General features: G+C 39.7%; 1 protein-coding gene across 2 annotated transcripts in view; it reads right to left on the bottom strand.

The window, feature by feature from the left end:
* Positions 1-747: 747 nt before the first annotated feature.
* Positions 748-24,329, bottom strand: part of cyp26b1 (cytochrome P450, family 26, subfamily b, polypeptide 1) — a 36,603-nt gene continuing 13,021 nt past the window's right edge. For both annotated transcript variants that reach the window (XM_066718329.1, XM_066718330.1), the window contains exons 3-7: positions 16,907-17,131; positions 8,263-8,538; positions 7,663-7,818; positions 4,233-4,514; positions 748-4,107 (exon numbers count right to left, since the gene is read on the bottom strand). In XM_066718329.1, coding sequence (XP_066574426.1) covers positions 3,715-4,107; positions 4,233-4,514; positions 7,663-7,818; positions 8,263-8,538; positions 16,907-17,131 — 1,332 coding nt within the window. In that variant the 3' untranslated portion in view covers positions 748-3,714. The remainder of the gene's footprint in view (positions 4,108-4,232; positions 4,515-7,662; positions 7,819-8,262; positions 8,539-16,906; positions 17,132-24,329) is intronic.

Genomic DNA, 24,329 nt, shown 5'->3' with positions numbered 1-24,329 from the left:
TTTTCTTTTTAATTAATATTAACTGAATGTAATAAAAAAAATATTAACATTTAAACACTGTTTACAATATAATGAAAATCCATATCATACTAAATATAACAATATTTACCAACAAACTTTATTTATACTAAATCTCTATTCTGAAATATAACAAAAATAGCACTTAAAATAATATTTATTATTACATCACCAACAACAGCAACAGCGAACATCAACAACAAAAATAATAACATAATAATAATAATAATAATAATAATAATAATAATAATAATAATAATAATAATAATAGGTTATTAGAAAAACAAAACAATACAAATATGTTACTCTATTACTCGCTAAAATGGGTCCGAAAGCCTCCTCACCCACAGTTCTTTGCTCTCAAGCCCACAAATGTATTTCCCAGCAAAAATATCTAATCTCACTTCCCCTTGGAAACCACTGTAGCAATTTCAAAAATTCTGTATGTGAAAACTGTACAAGAGGAGCAGCAGAGGAATGTGTTTTGAAATGCAACGTTGTCAGTGGTGTTCATCTCGGATTTGACTTTCACTCTAAGCATTGACTTTCTGCAAACATGGAACCATTTAAACCCCAACACTTTTCTGCTCCATCTCACAGAAGGCACCATGCTTCCAGGGATACATGTATTCTTCTGTTTTGTCCTGTTAAATATGACCTGGTTGGAGTTTTCAAAGTAATTAATCAATATCTAGCTCTTGCGTCATATATATATATATATATATATATATATATATATATATATATATATATATGATGTCACTGTTTGTGAGTCCATTCTCTTGATTGTAAAATACCTCGTTTTGAGAGACACATTTTGAAATTAAATGGTTACGTACGTGCCGTGTGGGATTTAAACATGTTACTGAAGCTCCTGGGGCTGTTTTCACAAAACCTGATTAGCACTAGTCTTCTACAATATTATTTTTGTTCCAAAACTATAGCTAATCAAGGTCTGTTTGAATACGTTTAGATTATGGTGCTGAAGTATGTAAAACTTTACAAACACACTGTTATAAACAAAGGTTTTAAACAACAGGAGTCATCTGTCTTCATAAATCCCCATACTGAATTATAAAGATCAAGTAAAAAGTTTTAGAAGGGCAGTCCATGGAAACAAGTTCAAAGAATTTCAAGAAAATTAAAAATATTTGTTAAAATATTGGATAAACCTTTCAGGGTTTTAAAGAAAACATATAATGTTTAATGAACCTTAATAGGACATTAAGACATAGTTGTCTCTAAATTGTTTACATTGATCCTGTCTCCTCACATTAATTCACAAATTCGTCATTCACTGCACCCTGACTTTTCTTAAGACATAGCTTAATTAGGAATTCTATCGGTCTCTTGCTGTCAGTGAAAGAGATCATCTTAGTGCTAATTGGCATTGTGTTTGTCAAGTTCAGCAGAGAGGAAAAACTGTATATTACACTGTATCTGTATCTGTCTAGTCCCACTGAGAGAAAAGTGAAAAAATAAACATTACTGAAAGGTTTAAATTGTTTAAATCACAGCTCTTTGAACATTTTCACTCAGTTTCGATGCAAATAAAACTGTTTCAATGGCTCTGTTCTCAGATTCATTTAATCTGTTTTGTTTATATTTATTATAATGATGTATGAGTTTGTAATTTACAGTATGAAATAAGAATGAAAAAGGTGTTTATGTGGTCTAGGTGTCATATATGCTTTGGGTTCTTGCAGTGTTCATGGATGACTAGAGAAACAGGCCAATTTCACACTAAATTTCAACGAAACTGTGAGTAAATGATGCAGACCGCAGTCGTTTTACCAAACTGCTTCCATTAATCGACAGATACATAATCCTTGATGGTATCTTAGCAGCAGTTACAAAGCAGATAAAAATATTCTTTACATACTAAAACAAAACAAAACAACAACAAAATTCAGACAAGAATTACCTGCACACACCCCACCCTGATTTGATTTTCTCTCATTGCTCTCTCATTTTACTTGATATCCTCCTGAATAATGTTCTCTTCTTCTTGACAAACCAGCCTTGAATTACAATTAAACCAGGGCCATATTACTTAAATAACTAGTGATTAACCCCAATATGTCTGTTAGTATTATTATTATTATTTAACTATTATTATTATCATGGGTAGCATAGTATGGTTTCAAACTAGAATGATACCACTGATCTAATGAACTATAAATCAAGGGAGTAGTAAGATGCATATTCAAGCAGAATATGTCAACAAGGTCTTTATGGCATTGCTTCAGCAGTGTATTGGCATGAGTCCCCTTTTAAAAATGCGGTTGACAATGGATAAGAATTGCCTCCCTTGCATTTTGGCATTATCTCCTTCCCCCAACGGTTTCATATAATTTGTAATTTGAACCAACTGGGACTGATGGAAATGGGGGATTGGTGCATAATCTCGCAAAGTCATTACTGATGTAAAGGTTATGGAAATGTCTGAAAAATTACTGGACTTTTGTGGAGTTACAGATTGTTCACATTATCTCTTACCCTTAAAAATCATAAAACACAAGGAATTTTGAATATGTGGTTGAAAAAACTAAAAACTGCAGATGTACAGTTCTTAAAATCTTTAATTGTTAAACTGAAAAACAATGCATATATGTATGTGTGTGTGTATATATATATATATATATATATATATATACACACACACACACACTTAATGTTGTAGACACTCTGCAAATGCTGTGATGTTATTTCAATAACTCGGGTTCTGTATGCCTGGTGTTTCCAAAAAGTTCATTTGTTCAAACAGCAACTTTCAGGCAACAGTAATTTGCAAAGCCCATGTTTCCTGCAACCTGTTGTGTTCTTTGCACTGCACACTAATTCAATTAACTCACTTGAGGAGATGTAAGATTGACATGGAGGGCTTTCATACTTTATACATTGACATTCATAAACGACATTCAACACTTAGGCCTGCTTATTACAGAAAATATGAATGTTGCACAATCATGGACAGGTTAAGTGTGCTAACGGTCCAAGCACATTCCACAGAACTGATGTGCCAAAGAGGCGTAACGCTCTGGACTCTACACATTCGGTGAGGCCTGGGAACAGAATTGTACATAACAAATGAATGCAAGGCAAAGGTATCTGGTGAATATGTATATTTAAGGCATTATTTCTCTACTTTTCCACAAATGTCTGTCCCTTTTTTGCACACCTCTCAAATTTCTCCTATTTTCACATTCCCTACATTCTTTTATCCCACCCCAGCCATAGGCCGATCCCTCCATTCCTGTCATTCTCCCATGTCCTTCTCTTTTCGCTCGCTATTCTTGTATCTCTATACCCTGTTGCACCCTTTTCCACCCCCTTGTCCCTTCAATGCAGTTTCTTCTCTCAAAGGGGACATACACACATATAACCCATCCACTGAATACCAGACCACCCCCCACCTCATGGTGTCTGAACCTATTTTATTGTTTCAAAAAAGAAAAGAAAAAGAAAGGAAAATCTATACATTTTTGGCAGCTTCTTGTTTTTGTTTTATCTCTCCTTATGAAGTTAGTTGTTCGGAAAGTCCCAAGATGATTTCTGTGTTTTGCTTTTCAATTCTCTTCTGTTTTCTTTCCATTGCTGACATGTAATGAACATTTTCTTGCCACTCGACACAATGCCCTGATGTCCCTTCCACAGTGGCCGCCCCCCCGTGACCTCCCCGCCCCACCGGACTCCTCAAACGGTGGCCCCCAGCATTTCATCTGACTCGGCCATGATCTCATTCTGGTTGGAGTCCAGTCCGAAGAACTTGACCTTGAGGCCGTCGACTGGGTGGAGCACGGGCACAGTGATGATGCGTGGGAAAGTTCTGGTGGCCAGCTCGAAGCGACTGGTGCTCGCCAACTCGATGGCCAGTGTCCTCAGGAAGACCGTGGCCAGCTGCTTCCCCAGGCAGGTCCGCACACCCCCGCCAAAGGGCAGGTAGTGGAAGCGTCCCTCTTTGTCCTCACTGCGCTCCTGGCTGAAACGCTCGGGATCAAAGGTTTCCACGTCCTTGAAAACCGCGGCCGTGTCATGCGTGTCCCTGATACTGTACATCACGCTCCAGCCCTTGGGGATCTGGAAGCCCTGTGAAAGACACAAACCAAACGCTGTTTAGAGATATGAACACACTACACTTCGCTCCAGGAGTCTAGCCTACACTGGGCGGGGGTGCCAGAAGTTTATGGCAGGACTGGAGGCAGGATACTCACGTCGAGCTCGAAGGTCTGCATGGCAGTGCGGTATCCTCCCGAGACGGGCGTGTAGAGCCGCAGGACCTCCTTGATGACGCAGTCCAGGTACTTGAGGCTGCAGATGTTGTCGAGCCGCAGGGCCCCCTCGCACAGGCAGCCGTTGTGTAGGATGCCGTTGTTGCGCAGCTCGTCCCGCAGTTTCTCCAGCACCGCGGGGTGCTTCAGCAGCTCCATGATGAGGGACGTGCTGGCGCTGGCCGTGGTGGCGAAAGCGGCGAATATCAGCTCAATGGTGGACTCCTGCGAAGAAGAGTGGTCACAACACGGCTATTACGAGGTCTGCCACATCAAGCACCAAACAAGGATAGTGCTCTATACTGTAGGAATGTGTGTTTGCTTAGACATGTTATGCTATGCGTTTCAGTTGAAGAGGATATCATTTTCAGTTCCATGATTGCCAAGACAGATTTGCTAATTTGTTGTGTTGAACATATAACAATGTATCTGTTTAGCTGTAGGATGAGTTTGGATTTCCATTTAAGTTCCGTAAACATATCTACATATATATGCCTTCCTCCTGTTTGAGACTGAGACCTTTCACGTGGGGATAACATTCTCTGCAGTTTGGGGGAAAAAATATTGAATTAGTAGAAAAAAAAAGGAATCAAGAAAAGGAAACAACCTCAGCAAGCATTTATGTCAAAATATTTCTCTGTCACCACCCAATAGGCATGTGTATCATGAAACAGCACACCGATACATCAGTTTTGAACTTCCCTGCTCTGCGGTGAGGGCTGGAAAGATGGAAAAACACACATTGCGTCTGACAGCTTAAGCACAGACCTTCAGAAAATAAAGTGTTGACTCATTTCTGGCTGATGCTCAAAACCTGTGGCAGCAACCAAAACAAGGAAATTCCTGCACATACCTATATTTCTCTCATGTCTCAAAACAAAAGGGCCTCGGTTATTATTCTCCATGACAGTAGTGCAATGGGGCAAGCCTTTTATTGCCTAAAGGGGGTATCGCCAGGTAAGGGGTCTTTTCAGTAAACTGCCAACTCAGCATCTTAGTAGAGGTCACAGCTTTTCAAAACTAAGACAGGGGCTCAGTACCAGCAGGCAGAACTGAAAGGTCTTCCTTAAAGACCTTTATCTTTCACTGCAATTAAGTCTGTGGTAAAAAGAGGTTCTCCATTGCAGGTGGTTAGGCCAACTATTCGAGTAGTAATGGGAATTAACTTTTAAGTTGTTGACTGTTTGCTCCCAAGGCCCATTCCCAGGACTTATCAGACTAGCTTTAATTTGATTCCATTCTGACCCATTGCGAGGGCAAGGTCAAACACCACGCTTATCCCAAGGCATTATTGATCTCCAAAGGCATTGCAGAGACTGAGTTACATGTTTTCAGAGGGCAGTGGTTTTGTTTGTATTCCTGGCAGTCTACAACCACTTCAAGAGGAGTCGTCTGCAACGCCAAACTACCTCCTTTTGTAATGCTAAATACGCTGAGTGTTAAAGTGTAGTATTGAAATGTCGTTTAATTCTGGAGGAATGTTGGTGTTTATATTCTACATGACAGTCACTATCACTACATGGACGAGGTTAAAGATAGACTAATTTGGTTGTTCAATATTTTTACCAAATACAACATCACAGGTAGGAATATAGGAAAAACCAAAGCCCCAGTACATAACATTTTCCTGTTTTAATAAATATCCCAAAATTTGACTTCCAAACTGATCTCTGTCAATTTTATATATTTAAAATATTTGGTTATATTTTCCAAATTAAAAATCAGATTAAGGCATTCTTTAAAATATTTCTTTTAGATGTCCAGCTATTGACAGATTATATAAAATATACTGTACTGGCTATTGTAACTAGTCTAAGTTATTTCTAAGTGAATGTAACTCCGATGCTCTTTAAAACTGTAGTATACATCTTTTATGACATCTTATTTTAACACATAAAAGTATACAAAATCCTTAAAGGAAAAGTCCATATGCTGATCTATATTATATAATAGAATACATAATTAATTTAGAAATCTATTCTATTTAAACCAGTGCATCTTGATTGTATTACTAATGAATGAAACAAAATGAAGAAAATAAAATGTCCAAATGACTAAATTTAGAAATACAAAAATTATTTATATTTTTATAGACCTTTTCAGAAACAGATTCTACTGTTGGATTTATTGGAATTCCACAATAGCCAATACAATTATATCAGGATTATTAATTATACTGAAACATACTGAACAAAATAAAAATTGAAAGTTTGTAGAACAAACAGAACCATGTCAACGATTCTTAGACAAATCCACTTTTCTGAGGCTGGTGTTTATTTTGTAAATAGACGTTAAAATTAGGCATCCGGATTCCACAGGAAAATTCTGTAAAAGTCCAACACGCACACATATGCACACACAGGGTCCTAAATGGCCTAGTTGTACTTCCCTTTTAACTGTAGGTCTAGCCATGGAAAGTTTATTCCTACGTTTTTGATGTGTGCTATCAGCAAAGAGTTCTGAAAACAGGGAAAACCACACTGTTTTTCCTTACTTTCCTCCAAGGTGAATCGGCTTAACAAAAGCAAACAGCCCTGAGCACAACTCACCAGTGCGATGGTTAGTTCCCTCTCACAGTGACAGCGTTGCCAGCTGTTCCTCACACGGAAAGCATGCAACACGCTTCAGAGAACTCTAAACTCACCAATCAAACAAATCTGTGACATGCCACTGAACTTAAACATACCAGAATAAGTCCCAGTTGACTGCCTTTTGTTTGTCTGTTTGTCAGTTTTCCAAATAGAAAACGTCAAAAATAACCTATGACTCCATAGTAACACTTGTTTCTGAAGGATTCGTACTAGAATACTAGAGCTGTGAAGATAGGAAAAAAACTGTCCTTCAACAGACTTAGGGCTTCTTCACCTGTCACTCACGCACTATACCCTTTAAGTGGCAGCAGGAATTTTTGGGTGATTTGAACCAGTTATACAATGGACTTAACCAAAGCATTTACACTACATTTTAAATATACTTCAGAGAGACAGAAGATGGAACTTTTGCTGAAGGATCCATCACCTTTTGAAAGTCACCAGAAGGTCTCAAAAGCACCAGATGTTGTGACAAATGCATTGATCATGCAGAACTGCTTAAGGCTGATAGAGATTATTGCAACAGATGTGCTGGCACAACATACATTTCTAGGAAGGTGCTTCTTCTGTCAGGTTAAACAGTTGCTTAATTCTTTTTCTGAATATCAGTTTGCATCCTGCTTTGACATCAGCTCTTCCACGTATTTTATAGTGAAAATTATGTTGCTGAATGCTTTTTTTTTAAATTGACTATCACATGCAGTGGTAAAACTAATTAGTACATACATTAAATTAAGTTGTTAGTGGCTCAGGGCACTGTGTGGTGGGTGGACAAGTCCTACCTTCAGCTCCTGCATGCTCAGCTCCATGCCATTCTCCTTGCCACTCTCAACCAGGATGTCCAGAGCATCAGCATAGTCCTTCCCTTGACTGTTGTGCAGTTTGTCCCGTATGGCCTTCTCAATGCCCTTCTGAAGTGTGTCTCTCGCACGGATACCCTACACAGACACACGCACTCCTTTAAACCACTTGAACAACAGTTTTCTTGTGTGAAAATCATCTACTGTTATATAGCGTAACTTGTGTGCTCTCTGTTATACTCCATGAATAAGCTGGTGGTTCATAAAAACCTCATGTTTCAGCATTCCCATGCGGACAAGACTATCAGGGAGAGAAACAAGTCGTTCATTGTGTTTGATTGTAAGCCACGACTGTATTTGGCCAAAGGAAATGGAATGGCCCATTTCACATTCATATTCTGCCCAATCACTAATTTGCGTGCAGCACATGCTATCAAGTAAATCAAAAATGTGTCCAGTAAAAGCATAACCGATTCTCTGTTTTCATTACTGCTGCTGCTCCCTTGAATTTACTTGCCCTGAACAATACTAACAAGTAGACTGTGATGACATTTAAGAGACAAGAAAGTCACTCTGGCGTACCTTCCTATACCCAGTGAAGGGCAGGTCAATGGGCAGGGAGAAGACATTGTCCACAAAGTCCTGGAAGGTGTTGAAGAGGTGCCTCATCTCCTCATCGGAGATCCGGAAGCCCAGAAGGACACGTACGGCCATCTGGAACGAGAGGCGCTGGGATTCCTGGTATACACTGATGGGCTCAGGGTTACTGCTCCATACTCGCAGCGTCTCCTGGATGACTTGCTGGATCTTGGGCAGATAGCTCTCCAGAGCCTCATGGCTGAAGACCTTGGCAAACACCTAGTGAGCAAGAGACAGCCACAAATGATAAGCAACAATTCTCCAACCATGTCTGAATGTATTTTCTGCACTGCAGTAATTAATTGGTGTCCCTACTTCCCAAAGGTTTTGCAAAAAGTCTATTGTGGTATTGATTATTTAATTAACTCATCTGTTCAATTAAAGGCAAATCAAGTTCTTGAGGTCTAACGGGAATCCAGGTATGCGGCTTAATTGATCAGGATTAAAGGTTGCCATGTCTTTTTAAGGAGATGACATCAGAGTGAATGAGAAAACTTCACTAGAATGGGTCTCTCAGGGGAAAGTAAAGCATTTTTGAAGAAGACTTGATTATGTAAACCCTGTTGTAAATCTCAAAGTGTAAAAAACACTATATGCGATTTAAAATAGAAAAGACTCAGATTTCTCAGATTCTCCTTTATACAATTGTCTGTTAACCTGGTGCTGAGACTTATAATTACAAAATAATTCAACTTTGGAATGGTGATGTAAATCCTACCTAAGGGAACTGCTTAAATTCCCATCACTGGGGAGTGCTGTGCTTGGCCATGTCACACAGTGATGCACATCTCACAATCATCTATTAATTTTAACAGCTATACAACAGCATAATCCAGGCTTAGAGGAAGACCTTGATTTATGAAAGCCGAAAAAGAAGTCACTGATTCTCTGTAGGTCTCGGTAAACTCGTTTGTTCTGCATTCATTTTAGCAGAGCGTGACTGACAGTATGTCACAGCTGACCCTTCTTTGAATGCGCCTAAATGGCTCTAAGTCAACACAAGCATTCTGATCATCTTATTATATTTGTACAACAAAGGCAACGGAAAGGTCGGGTGCCAACAGTTCGTTTGCGTTTCAGCTGCGCTTCCTTCAGGGTATGTAATTGTCACAGAAAACTGAACTTGGCAAACTTTACTGAAAATAGTAAACAAAACAATAGAATATGAAAATCACCTTTCTCCATGATAACAATCTCTTAATATAGACTTCCAGCCAATAATAAGAGCGGAAGATGAAGCAATCAAGAAAAGGGGAAGGTTAGTGATTATCACAGTTCACTGGTTATCTAAGCTATCAGAACATCTCTATTTCGTATATTTTTCTTACTAGGGTGGGGACAGTGCTCTGTTTCCACACCCTCCTGAGATTCCCTTAAAGTCACGGTTGTATAACTTTAGCTCATGGTGATGGCCAGACTAGGGGCAAGTAAGGCCATGCAGAGTCTGGAGAGCATGGAAATCCAGAAAAGTCAAGAACCTGCAACCGGTGGAGTTCAGAATCCAATCTTTAATCTCTGCTTCTTGGCTGTTCAAGGAAAACTCTCACTCTTGACTGTGTGACTATCCCACTGCTCTCTAGTGGTCCACTGAGGAATTGCAAGTGCTTTCCCACTTTCTCCTAGCCGCCCCCAGCCCAACCCCAGAAAAGAAAAAGCCCATGCCAATATCTGCCAAGTGACTAACCAACAATAATCAGCGTCCTCCAGGCACACACCCACCAACCACAGAACCTCTCTCACTCACTTCCCCACATTCACACACCAGGGATCATATCTATTCATCTGGACCAGATATCTGATTGTCACTTGTTTTTATTTATTGATTTATTTAGATTATATTCTTGTTCTTCAAGTCTCTTCCTTTGTGCTCCCCTCCATTCCCATTCTCTACCACTTCCCTCTCATTCTCTGTCTCAGGGGTGATTATGCCATGAATTTAGCACTGTTCTCCTTTTACAATCTTAGTCCTTCCGCTCTGTCATGAAACGATTGAAGGAAAAACTCAATCAATTTGGATTTGTTTTTGTATTGTATTAAATAACTTATACAATGATGTAAACAGCCTCACACAAATGTTTACATCCGAATTGTCATTTTGCAGCAACACTTTATAGCGTCTTTGATTGAAATGCAGTGTATAGCTCTCCCTCAAGCTGTTTTATGGACGAAGGTCATTCTTGCTTGTCAAGAAATTTGCAAAACTGCAAGCATTCTAATACAAAATAAGTTAAATCTAATTATAAAAAGAAAGATAGAGATGGAAACAGACTGACTCAGACTGGGTATTTTTTGACGTTTTCAGCTCATGCGATTTCATTCATTCCAGAGCTGTGCCGGTATCCTTACATGAGTTGCTGAATTTAGTCCAGTTTGCCAGTTTGTGTGAAACCTCAAATTGCACCGCATGTATTCTTCAGGAGTTCAAACTCTGGGCTGAGAAACAGAGTGTACATTTACACTCATCTCCCCTGTGGGACACTGAACTTGTTAACAAAAAGAAGAAAGCCACAGATGTCTGAATCTGTTCAGTACTGTCTGATTTATTGAAGGAAAAGGAGAAAATGCCATTGAAATATTACACTGAACCTGCCAAAAGGTCAACTAATTTGTAAAAACACTTTTCTTTTACGTTGCATTTTTTTTTCAACATACATTTTTGGAAAATCTTTTTTTTTCTGAGGAGAAATGAAACATACTCTCTGAGCACGAGAGTTTCCCTTGCTGTCAGCAAACCCTGAGAAAGGTAAGATTTTCCTGGCCCCAAACATGCATTTCTAATGTGCTCGACTCGCAAGGGTTTGTTTGGTAAAATAACATCCATGTTCCCTTAAAAATCCAGCTCGGAGGGCAAACAATAGCACTTTTTATACACTGTTGCAGTAAGATCTGACCCCAAATACCTTGGCTCGGGGAGGTTTTCCAAAGTTGTAAAAATGCCTGCAAACGAATCCTCTTTCCCTCCTTTCTGTGTCTCCCTCTATTTCTCTTCCCCCTCAGTCCCTCCCATCTCTTCCTTTTTCACTCTGTCTCCACACACCCCACACATCTACACACAATCTTTCTCCAGCTTTTCTCCCTCTCCTTACATCTCTCTCTCTCTCTCTCTCTCTTTCAATCGATCGCTCGCTCTCTTTTGGTAAATGTTCTTTGCTGCTTTCAAGGGGTCAGGCCAATGAATGAACAATGAGACATTGAGAACCTCGAATTACAGCGGCGAAAGTTCAGATCAGATGGCGTGTTAAGAAGTTAAGTACTGTACATTTCCAGGTTCTTTGGTGTGAATCTGAGTGCCATTCTCCAGCAGGCTCTGTCTGCTCAATTTGAACCGGCGTCGCACATCACACACCGTTTCCGCTGCTGGAAGAGGAGACAGGGGATCTCGGTGTGAACTTCAGTCAGTGTCGGACTGCAACCGATGATCCCCATTGGGACTGTCAGCAATGTACTGTGCAGTGATTTAGAGAGTACTGCTGGATGTGCGAACACTGCTGGCTAAAGCTTGCATTTAGGGGGGTATCAGTTCAGCATGGGAGTCAGTAGAGTGTAGAGAATTTGTGAATTAAAATCAATCTGTTTTTGCTGTCACTCTCATGTCTTTCCAGGTCATTTCTCTTCTCATCTTCCGTCGTGTCAGTATTGTTTTCTCTGCAGATTTGCTCTACCTCCGCCTCTGAGGTACTTATAAACCAATAACTTGCTTTGATCACTTATTTAAAGGGGATTTAAACGTCTGCTTTATCTGTCACTAACCTTCTGGTATGCCATCTATAATATTAAAGCGACACAACAGGTAACCACTTGTAGGGCACAGTTATTATAGACTGAAAAGCATGGGATTAATTTCCCTTAAACAGAGGTGTACATAAAGAAAAACATAAAGCATGTGGTAGTGTTCAGGGAGGAACATTTATTTTTAGAGTGTAACACATTTGGATTCATGGAAAGTGCAGGGTTTTTCTTGAAATTGCTCTCTGAAACGACTTATTTTCCTATAAATACTTCCATGTGTTTTATGTTTTTAATGCCATATACATCACAGTAAAGTCTTTAAGTGCACATACTGACTGTGTGAAAAGCATTTTATCAGCAACAACTTGTCTAACCGGTTACGAAAATCTCTGGCCTGCCAAGATGGGATTAAAATCCTAAACTACACTAAACAATACTATACTATACTCTACTATACTATACTATACTATACTATACTATAATATAATATACTACATCAATTTATTATAGCATTTTTATTGAGGAGGCCAGGTGTTTTCAGTATGCTATGTATAATTTATAGAAATTAAGGTATTATGAACTTTATCTTATTCTTGTAGCCTGGTACTTGTCCAGAGTATTACTCTATAAAATGAATGCCACTTGGTTAGATGTTTTTCTTTATTGTAATTATTATTTTTACATGTTAAAACTTCTCCAGCTGAGATAATTCCAACGCCAGATGAGAGCAGTCTAGTGACTTTAAACCACTGTCTCCCCGAATACAGCACTAAAATTAGTTTAAATAGCCAACAATCAGCATTTTCTTCTTCTGTAAGTCTGTGCTGTTTGTGTTTAGATGGTATTGTAGTGAGTTTATCTAAGTATTTTAGGAATGTTTGCTATTGAGGATCTCTCTTGTCATAGTGAGAGAGCCAGGGTGTGATTTATCACAGGCTTGTATGAATCATGCATTGTTGATAGTTCCCAAATATATATATATATATCTTACTTTATTACACAACGTGACATTTTAATAACCCCTACCACCTTCTTCTTAACCATTTACATGTTCAAAATGATATTAAAATGTTCAAAGCTGCTGGTTTGATTTTATTTTAATTCTATATGACTTTTTTTTCCCTTTCTTTTTTTTTTCTCCTTCCAAACCCTCACCAGCTGAAACACAATCCCTCATTCATAATTTTGGTGCAGGCAACATCAGCTAGCTGCAGAATAAAATGGCTGCGCCCTCTACTGCATGCTTTTGAGAACTGCGCCTCATTCAGAGCTTCAACATGGTGCAGACACATCACTGTGCTATTTTAAGCTGCATTGATACAGCCACTCACTGTACTTTTAACCACAAGTATGCTTTTGCTTTGTGTTTAACCCTTCTGTCCACAGTGCATGTTGTATTCATCCAAGACTTGTTTAGACTGCAACAAAGAGCCAGCCAGCCCACCTGTCCTTTTCTTATACTTATTTCTAGACACAATTTGAGTTCACCGAGTTCAGCCTGGGGAGGTTGTGTGTGTGTGTGTGTGTGTGTGTGTGTGTGTGTGTGTGTGTGTGTGTGTGTGTGTGTGTGTGTGTGTGTGTGTGTGTGTGGTTGAGAGGGAGGCGGGGGTAGAGATATTTGGTAGAGATACTTAATTATTGTGTCACGTTTACTGGCAAACAATCACCATCTTCTTCAACAGCAAATATTTGAGTCGATTATTACAAGATATTTACATTAATGAAGATATCCATTATGGAACAATCAATATATCTTTAATATTAAAGTAATTATCACTAGAATTTCATCCTGAATCTTCAAACGAAGCAAGGTGGATCACATATGGTCATTTTGCAGGGCAATTTGAACTTTCTGTCAAATGTAATTTGCTGTATCACGGTTCCAGTGTAAAAGAGTAATACAATGAGGAAGTTGTGATTCATAACAGTCATTGGAACAGTGAATGTGACTGAGGGGAAAGGAAATTTAATTTAAAAGCATCATCAAGCATTCACTACCTCAGCAGAACTTTTGACACACGGAAAAAGATAGCTCCTTTACTGCATATAACAGTCTATCATCCAGTCCACCCATGAGACCTGAACAGCGGACAAGGGGAGAGAAGCCTGGATAAGCCGGATCTCCCCTTTGCAACAGTCAAGTCTGGACAGATCTCCTTTGCCCTGTGAAGTCTAACCCACCTCCCGTGTGGGCACAAGCGGGGACAACCAAAAGTGTGGAGTCGCCTTAAAGCAGCCACTTTCTATTTGCACAGATCCTGAACTTTATTTGACTCATCAGATCTCTCAATAACTCGGGAGCTGCAGTTTGTGAATAGGGCCCAGTGTTTGAACCCGCACAGAAATGTATTATTGTGAGTTTCATGACCTCTGGTTAGCAAGCCATTACCCAAAGGAAACTAAACTATGATAGAATACCATAGGGGTATCTGTACAGCTTTAGTGGACTGCTCATATGGTTTGTAGTAAGGGAAATTGTTGGATTTTTGGCAGTATCGTATTCTCTTGTGTTTTTTTTGTGTTTTTTTTCATATGGACTGTCTGGCAGTTCAGTTTAAGAGACTGACTAACAGCTCTCGCTAAAAATAGGGTGAAGGAGAGGGCTTTCCGAAATGTGCTGAAAGAAAAATAGAAACAAGAAAAGAGAGGGAAAAAAATAAGTAACAGAGTAAGACAATGTGTTTGGTAGAGATATTTGGTATAGATCAGCATCTCTGAAATAAATCAGAGTATCGGTCGGGCCATGCGGTCTGCTTTTAGTCATCCCGAAGCTCAGGGCGAGGCAGTTCTGTACACATTGGATCCCAGGTTGTGTTTTGCATGCCCCTGGTCTTTGCTTGGCATTAATTAGCCCCGCGGTTCGTGACAGCTTTGGCTGTAGAAATGTTATGACGATGGGGGGAAAAAGGCGCTCTTTGTACAGAAAATGCTACATGACTAATTACCCATCATTAGGCCCTGTGTGATGGCTCCCAGTGCAGAGGGGATTAGCTGATGATTATGCTCCTTTGACCTTTCAATGATACAGGTGTGGGAGGTGAAACATTAGCTGGATGAAGAACCAGCTCACATTGGCCAAGAGACAGAAGCATTCTGTTACTGCACAATGGGGAGAGAGTATTCAGTCCAAACAAGAAAAGAGAGCCTATGCAATTTCCTGTAATGGCCTGGTGGGACCTTCTCATTAACCTTCTTATTAAACAGTATCGGCAGATCTGGACATGGCAAGATGGTGACGCATAGGGGGTCCCTCTTTCCCCCCCTTCTTCTTCGCTGTCTAACCTCCGAATGAACGCACTTTCTCACGGTCACATAAATGCAAGCTGGCAGAGATGCCCCCTGTGATAGCTTTGCCTGTGCTTTGGAAAGCTACTCTTCAGTCACAGATCCTGAACTGAAGGGGTGATAAGCGAGCTTTTAAACAAGGGACAGGGGAGAGTCTTAGCTTTCAATGCTCTTAACTCGTGCTACTGCTATATCCAGTGTTGTTTCCCTGTCCTGGCTTCCAGATATTCCCGTTCTAAGACAAAAACGGGGGAATCTCCCACCTCACCTCTCCTGGATTTCCAGTGCCCCAGACTCTTCTTGTCTACTGTGTGCCGTACTATTACCATTACAAGCAAGAATCACGTTATTGTGAGAGAAGAAGAAACAAAAATCATCAGAAAACAACGTCAAAGTTTGATGGATGTCTCCCTCCCACCATGAAACACAAAGCCTCCCTTACAGAATAGAAATCATATGATGCATTATATTTGCATCTAGAGGGGAAGGGACTATTTTACCAGTTCTAGGTTAGGCAGAATGTTTAGCAACTCCGTGTTGTTAATGTTTTACATTTGAATGCAAAATATAAAGCTTTCTCAGGTTACACTAATTCACTGCAATCTGTTTGAATAGTGCAGGCAGGATCCAATCAGGACGTGCCTCCCGTTCTCACAGGGGCTCTCCGAGTAAACAACCAACGCCTGGGGTGGTCTGGTTTTAGTGGGCAAGCTGTGTGAAATACCCTTACGATCTTAAATGTTAGCCAAGAGCTACTGAAGAGATATACAGCTAACGTCCATCGAAAAGCTTTTATGAATGCTGGAGAGATTCAGGTGTTTTTTTCAGGGCATCTTTTAAATAATTTAGCCTAATTTAGTTTTAGACATTTTTGGATGCCTTCATGGTGGTTTGACGTGGGAAAAATGGCAGGGGGACTCAAGAAAGCTTTCAAGAAAGCTTTTAACTCGATGAATAACGTTTGAAAAGGAACAACTTGGGATGAGAAACACTGAAACTACACAGACAGGTTAAGACAGGTTGTATCTCTTTGATCTAGAATGAAGGTGATTGTCGTAGCACTTTTTTGAATCCCAGAAGACTACTTTAATGAGGAAAATCAATTCCTTCTTATCCTCCAAGATTAAATATTTTTTTCCTCTCAACATGTTCTCCACTAATCTGAAGCCTAGAAGGACTTTTGTGAACCTAGACCCTGTTTTTTCAGAACATATTAATCAAATGTGCACCACTAAAATACCCTCAATAGTCTCATATATTACATTATAATCTACAGAAAATGTGACCAAACTAACATCACCATCTATCTGAAATGAGAATGGAACCCAAAGTCAGAATGTGTACTCCAGATAATCCATTTAGCCAAGGCAAATCACTTCCGGTTGCTTTATATTTCAGTTTAAATCTATGACAATGCTGTGTTATAAGGATATAGATCAGTGCACACACACACACACACACACACACACACACACACACACACACACACACACACATTCGGATATGAACATGTGATAAAGAACATGAAAGCTGCATGCAGTCAGTCGTAGTAGAAGCATGATTCTGTGCCTACCTTCCTCCTCTTGCGGTGAATGTCCCCGATGGAGTTGGCCAGGCTATTGGGCCCCAAAAGGGTCCTAGTGCTCTGGGGCCACTCCACGCTGACCAGATTGTGCTCTCCCATCAGCACCTTCCTGACATTCTCCGCCCCTGTCACGCGGATCAGCGGCCTCCCCAGAAGGTGTGTCTTGAACACGTTGCCATATTTCTGCCTCCTCGACGCGTGGAACCCGGAACCCTGTCAAACACAACAATGCGACTTATTAGCAATCACAAACTGAGCAGTGTGGATAGCACTTTGTCACATAGAAAGCAAATTTAATCATTGCCTCCCATCCTCAAACTAGCAACGAGGCAGTTATGCCGATTTGTGACTCAGCGTTAGTCTAATATAGCTTTACAGATACCCCTACAGTATTGATTCATATTTAAGTTTCCTCTGAGTAAAAGATCACAAAAGTCTCTCTCTCTCTTTATAAATAAACCACAAATATTACAAAAAATATAAGCTCTTGTTTTTTTTTTACACCTCCGTTTAGCAGATGAATTTTCTTTATTTGAACACAAACTGGGAAATACTGACAGTGCTGTGACGTGGATGTTTGAAGAGGATGTGACACTATCAGGCAGAGGTATAGCTGCAGGATTAAGGTAGCAACACTATTAGGGAATGGCAAATAACTTTTTCAGCTCCTTCAGAGGCGTTGAAGCTAGAGTGGGATGGTTCTTGTTGGTTTAGTTTTAAATTGGTTAGGGGATTATTTTGAAGACTAGGTGTTAGCATTAGGGGTATTTGTAGGTTTAGGGGATACAGTGTCAGGGGTTAGCTTTAGGGATTAAGGGAAGGTTTATGGATTACAGAGAAGGATTACTGTTAGTGATTAGTTTAAAAGATTACTGTAGAGAAGCTTAATATTGGTGTTGCGGGGTTGCGGTCCGAGGTTAGTGCTAGGGGAACTGATCTCATAGGTGTTTCCCGCAAAAAGTATTAGCGTATATCCAGACAGCTTTTGTAGAGAGTTCAGCTCAGATATCAAAGCACCTCTGTTCTAACTGTGTTTACTGTAATCAGGCATCCATCAAATATTTCCCAGGTACTGTGCAGATTGTCTTGTGAATTCCTTGTTACCCTTGTCCCAGTGGGAAAAGGGGATATCAAGCTAATTATACACAATACAAATTAATTTTAATTATTGTTGTTTGTTGTAGCTGTTCGCATGTACTAACACAGAACTGATTTTTTTTTTTAACCTTTTGGAGGCTGTGTGTTTAATGATGTATTCTCACTGGGAGACCGAACCAGTGCTGAAAAACTGTAATATTGCTAGAAATATGTAATTTGCAAAGTATTGCTCATAGTTCCTGCAAAAAATGTCACACACTGAGAAAGCATTTACAGGATGCCAAATGACTACCCCGGGCAAATGGGTGCTGACGGCTTTAAATGCAACTTTGGTGTTTTACAGACCAGCAAATTAATTGTTTTATGTCAGATTCAGATTACAGTCTGTCTGCCTCTTATCATGTTCAGGTTATGAGCAAGGAAATGCTCCACAGGGATCTTGTGAATCCCAGCAGCTAATGGGCTTTTTGGGTATACAGGATTTAAGCTGTACTGCCAGCAGCTGTCTTCAGATACACAGAGATAATCTGATTTTAATAACTAATTTTGAGGTGTCTGAAGGGGTGTAACTATTGCATAATAATGTGTCAAATAATGTTCAGGAAATCAAGTGACATGATCTGGCGCTCCCTGCCAAAAACCCAACATATTTAAATCACACATTTCAAAGGAATTTAATCAATCCTAAATAGAAAAAATGTGTGAAAAGAACTATAACAGCTTCAAACACACGCTCACTCAGTCATATAAATATGTATACGGCCAGGTTGTAGTTATGTTCAAGCTCTAATTGATTTAACAGAAGATATTGTTCTACCACTATTTCATCTCATATTGCCACTTTGCAAAACCCTCCAGACTCAATAAGTATCCTCATTTTAATAATTAAATTAATATAGTTGCAACATCCATGTATATATACAGATATATACAAGGTAATGAGTTTAATGCTTGATTGTTAAATGCGTAAACTTACAAATTTGTTTTGCTACTGCCATTTAATGTCCTTGTGTTTCCCTGCCTGAACTGATGTTATTTTCTATTTATTCTCAATGTAAGTCACCAGGCTATAAATATCTCCCCTTCGTGCCAAAATATTCACATTTTACCTCACAGGCTCTATTCAGAGAGTAGACTTGAAAATGTTTATGTGCATAAAGCCTATGGGAATGATCGGAACAGTTACAAATTCTGCCACCGACTCGAAACTCTCCCCTCTCAGGAATTTAAAGCGATTTTGGTTTGTTTTGAAGAAAGAAAAACACAGTTCAAAGATGTAAACACACTGCCAGTAAGGCTGGCATTGCCCAACACTGTCACTGGAATAGCAGCTTACTGTACAAATGAAACATCCAAGGTATCTGGAGATTTGCAATGTGTTAAACTATTGTTGATGGGTGAGTTACCTTCCCCACGGTCAGAGGACTTCCAGCAACCAGTGCAGTTATACCCTTATCACCAGGGCCAAACCGTGGCTGAACAATGTTGCATCTCATGTTTCTTTAAAAATGTATTTAGTTTATTATTCTATTGTAACAGTCTCCCTTGTTCATATTCAAGTATTCTCCAAATAACATTATGTGTGTAAGTGGGTTTATTAATAAAAATAAATGTTTCCTTAAAATTAAAATAAATATCCTAGACATTGCACGGCCGGGTTCTCACGTTTAATTTACATGTAAATCAGCTATTTATTTGTAACCAAATGAAGGGCTGCATTTTAAAGTGAATGGCTTCGTCACAGGCTAAGAGTTCCACCACAAGAATATAGCCTGAAAATCAAATGACTGTGAAACGTAAAGGGTGTCAAAGCAGTTTATCGCATAAGAAAATAGAGGCAGGAAGAAAGAAAGGAAGAAAGGAAAGAAAGGAAGAAAAGGAAGGAAAGCGACGGATCTCTGTAATGTTGACTGAAATCACGGCACTGATTTGAGAAAATTCCTTCGCTGTTCAGAAAGGACCCTCCCATTTCTGTCAACCAGTGCTAAATTGTCTCTTGTTAACCTGACAGCGGGTTCACTCAAATCGCTTGACATGGTGCATTAGTAGCCTGCTCAGACATCATATAACAAGCCCTCTACTGGCTTTCTCTCAATGAATGGGGCTTAATGAAAACAAACACTGGAGCAAATTCTTCACACTTTGAAGGGTCATATTGATGCAGAGCAGCAGTCGCTCCGTGCTCGGGATCATTTACATCCCACGCATCTGACGGGGGCAGCTCAAACGAGGGTCTCAGAAAGGGGCTGCCACAGAACATCACAGCGAGTACAGCTACCCCAGTGCCCTTGGCAGGACATCGCTGTCTTTGTGATGCCCTGCAGAACACAGTATATCACAGAAGGGCCCAGCTTAATGAATGAGCTATTGCCAAACAAGAAGGTGCTGTGGAGTTTTTAAAAGAAAAAGGGTTTCAAAAGACTAAAATAAGAAATAATGGTAGGTTTGAACATGTGCATATGTGCATGGCACCTCTTTCTGTGGTTAATGGATTATGCCAGAGGTCGTGAGCAATGTTGAGGTTGTTTATTCAAGGGCAATGTGACCACCAGTACCTAATGTGATATTTTAGACAATGGTGTTCAAACTCCCAGAATTCACAGTGGTTTGATGTCCGCAGAGTGGAGCAAAGCTCTGTGAAAATGAGACTGCTCCTAGTGTCCTGTCTGTCAGAGTCCTGTCTCTGATTGGCGCAAATGAGATGCAAATGATTCTTTCACCTTCATCTCCCTCACCTGAAATCGTGTAGATAGCAGCCTCTTTATAAGCTGTTTGACTTTCCGTTTACATCAACAGTATCTTTTATGAGATTTGCAAGTATATGCCACAGACAGACAGATGTATTCATTCACTTGTCTTATTTTAGGACTGTGCTTAATGTGCTGCTCCACTTTCACAAAATAAAAATGCCAAGTCTTAAATAAAGTGATCTAATATTTCAGAAACAAATGCCTAATGTCAAATGAAATTATTTTGTATGCATTTGAGCTCAGTCTTGGAATGCTGCATTCGTTTCATTTGAAGTGCTGTTCTAATATGTTTATTCTAAAAAAGTTAGAAGAAACTAACTAGAAAGTTAGTTACATTTGCACATTTTCTCACACAGAAAATATGCTCACATTCAGAGATCCCCATACATTTTGGTTTGTGAAATTGCCGTAAAAACAGTACAGGACCTGTAGGACATGTCTTTGGGGAATACTCTAAAGTTACAATAAATGCAGTTGTTCTTACAACTATGTACGATAAACAATAAAGCTATCTTTTCAAAACGGGCTTGTTTAATCCGTGTTCCTCAACAGCTAAGACGTGCAGAACGCAACTTTGTTTCTCTACCTTTCAGGCAGTGTTCTGTGTACTCTGTTGACCTACAATATTATGGTTTCTTCTCTGTATTTCCTGAACCAGCCGCCCTCATGGTTTTTCCATATAAATAAACCTCAGGCCTTGATGGAGGGCCAAAGGCGAGGAGGCCGGGCTCCTGTGTGCCTGTGCTGCGTGTGGGGGATTAGAGCTACGCTACACCACAGCCTGTCAAGACCCAGACCCTTTACAGGTCTATGTTGGGTGTCTGAGAATGAACTCTGACAGGAGCCTGGGTGAGAAAGGTAAAAGTAATACTTGATACTCCAGAATTTATATAAGCCAGGCCCTGTGTTTTATTAAGCTACACTGAGATTGGTCAGCTATGGAAATTCAAGCAAATGCAAGCCCAAATCTCTGTTTGTATAAAGTTCAATAGTTTATGCAGTGTATTTGTATCAGACTTAACTTCTGTTTATTTGAATCTAAAAACACATATTACAGAACAACAGGCATGTATTCATTCACAAGCTCTGTCTTCGCAGGTCAGCTAGACAGCCCTCAGTCAGCAATGTTGGTATTTTATTGTCAAATAAAACCATGTTTCTAAATTCCTACCACTTAAACATGGAATGTCTTTACACCTGCAGGCTAATGCTTTTTATTCCTGACACCGGAGAAGGGAACTGCAACAGTGCATTTAGCTGAGGTTTTTCTCATCTTGACATCTTCACAAAGCACAGCAAATGGTCTAGGATAATTCAGAACATCTTCAAAACATCTCATACTGTATCCGAAAAACCCAAAGAATCTGGAAGAACTTTAGAGTCAAGCCATATTTGCCATCACTTTCCATTCTCTGTGGGTGCATGGGAATGTTAACCTCTCTAGTCACCAGGAACTCACTTGAGGGCAAACCCCACAATGGAACAAGCAGCGTTTTTGTTGTCTAATTCCTTATGATGTCTTCATCTCAAAATAGATCTGTCTCAAACCAGAACGTCTGCAGCAATGCGCTGGGAGTGGCTTGCGATGACATTTGGTTAGAAGCTGAGGAATGTCCCTATGGTGTCTGGGGCATAAAACCTCAGAAGTGGATTATAAAAAGTAAGTTTCCCTCAAGTATCACATCCATATTTTCCACATTGAACATGTTTTAACACATTTTATGAAGAGGATAGGCATCACCTTGGAGAGGAAAGGAACCTGTCAGTAAGTGGCCATTTCTGTGAGAGGGTAAATGCTGAACACTTACAGTGAGAATCTGAAAGATTTCATAATGCATATGCAAACACATACTCCGTGCTGTTATTTGCGGCAGTGCTAACACATCACCAGTACTTAAGGCAGAAAGAAATGACTCGTACATTGACAAAAGAAGAAAGCTGACCAATCAATGAGACAAGAGGATGAGTTTGAAGTGAATTTGGATTGGTCAAACCATCTAAATGATAAACAGAGCTAAACTAATTTCCTCTGAAGAAAGCAGCAAACAGAAAACACCTTGACATAGATCTCTGCATCTTTTCAGAAACTGAATCTGCGTATTATATCTGAACAAGTAACTTAGAGCAAAATCCTACAGGGAGACGCATTTACGGTTAAGTGAAAACGTGTCCGATGTTGTTAAAAAAAAAAAAAAACTTTTTTTCTTGAAACCATCAAGAAAACAAAAAGCGACAGATAGGTGGAAGGCTAGATGGATAGACAGATAGCTAGATAGATGAGGTGTAGATTCGTTGTGCTTAAGCAGAAGCAGCTGTCTGTCTGTTGTGAAGTGTGTCGAATCCATGAAAAGTCTGCCTGAAAAACAATCTGCAGCCCTTGCAAACACAGCAGTGATTGTGCCCCCTGTGAAAGCCGCCTGGCACTGAGAGAGTTAAGATATGGCTCTCAATAGTTCTTTTATTTTTTAAAGAAATTTATCAGATATTTTACAAGGGGTGCAATAAAGGGGACTGCTTTTTCCACTAGCTCCTTCCAAACAGAGCACAAGACTAAAAATACAATTTTTTTTATAAATTGGACACCGGTCGAAACTCCCATCACATAAAGGTAGTCTTTGTGCAGCAGTGGAAATGTTGTACAAATGACCCTTTTATTAGCACCACAAAAAAAAAAGTCCTTTAATTATATTTATTCAGATCAGCTCAGGGGTTACCCTAACACTGCAGCGCATAAGCTCTCTGACTAAGCAGATGGATCTTCATGCGATCGCAGCTCACAAAGACAGAGATCATTGACGCATTGTTCTCCAACAGCACGTGAAGCAAGGTTCAGAAGAGGAACATGGCGATATCTGGGCACTGACGTGAGGCAGCAATTCACATACAAAAGTATTTCTGTGTCACTTTTTATCTATCTATCTGTCTATCTGTATATATTAAATATTTATTGAATTGAAGTGGTATGTAGATATATTCTTCTATGCATTCTCCTTAAATTATTATTCCCCTGCTCAGTAGGATCTCAGGAGACACAGAAATCCACCCCCAGGTCAAACTGAAGACCACAGCCTATGGAGCTTGCGACCACTCCAGGCAAAACGTCTTATGAGAAATGAATCTCTTCGTTTAATTGTATATACATATACATATATTTCCTGAAACACTTAAACTGTTAAAACTATTTTAAAGTGATTCACATTACTGAAAGACCACATACAAAGAGTTAAAGAGTCATTTTTCTGCTTTCTTGACTCTATTTACATAAACAGACCATTGCAGTCTTTCAGCAAGGGTACATTGGCATTAATTCAGCAGGGTATGAAAACACTAAAGTGGACTGTGCGGCCGACAGGGAGAATGGCACCTCTATTATACTCCCTTCAGTCGCACTGCACAGTCACTGTTCCCCTGCCAGCAGGCTGGGGGGCAGTTATATCTGTAATCCAGGAAGAAAGTGACAGGTCTTCCGTTTGTGTTTCAAAATAAAAAAAGAGCTTCACTCTCAGCCTCCGCAGCACGCAATACGGGCCTGGAGTTCCACGGGGGAGAGTCTTAGCTTTATA

This window comes from Amia ocellicauda, chromosome 12 (genome assembly GCF_036373705.1).
Source record: "Amia ocellicauda isolate fAmiCal2 chromosome 12, fAmiCal2.hap1, whole genome shotgun sequence".
NCBI lineage: Eukaryota > Metazoa > Chordata > Actinopteri > Amiiformes > Amiidae > Amia > Amia ocellicauda.
This window is presented reverse-complemented; position numbering and strand designations above follow the sequence as displayed.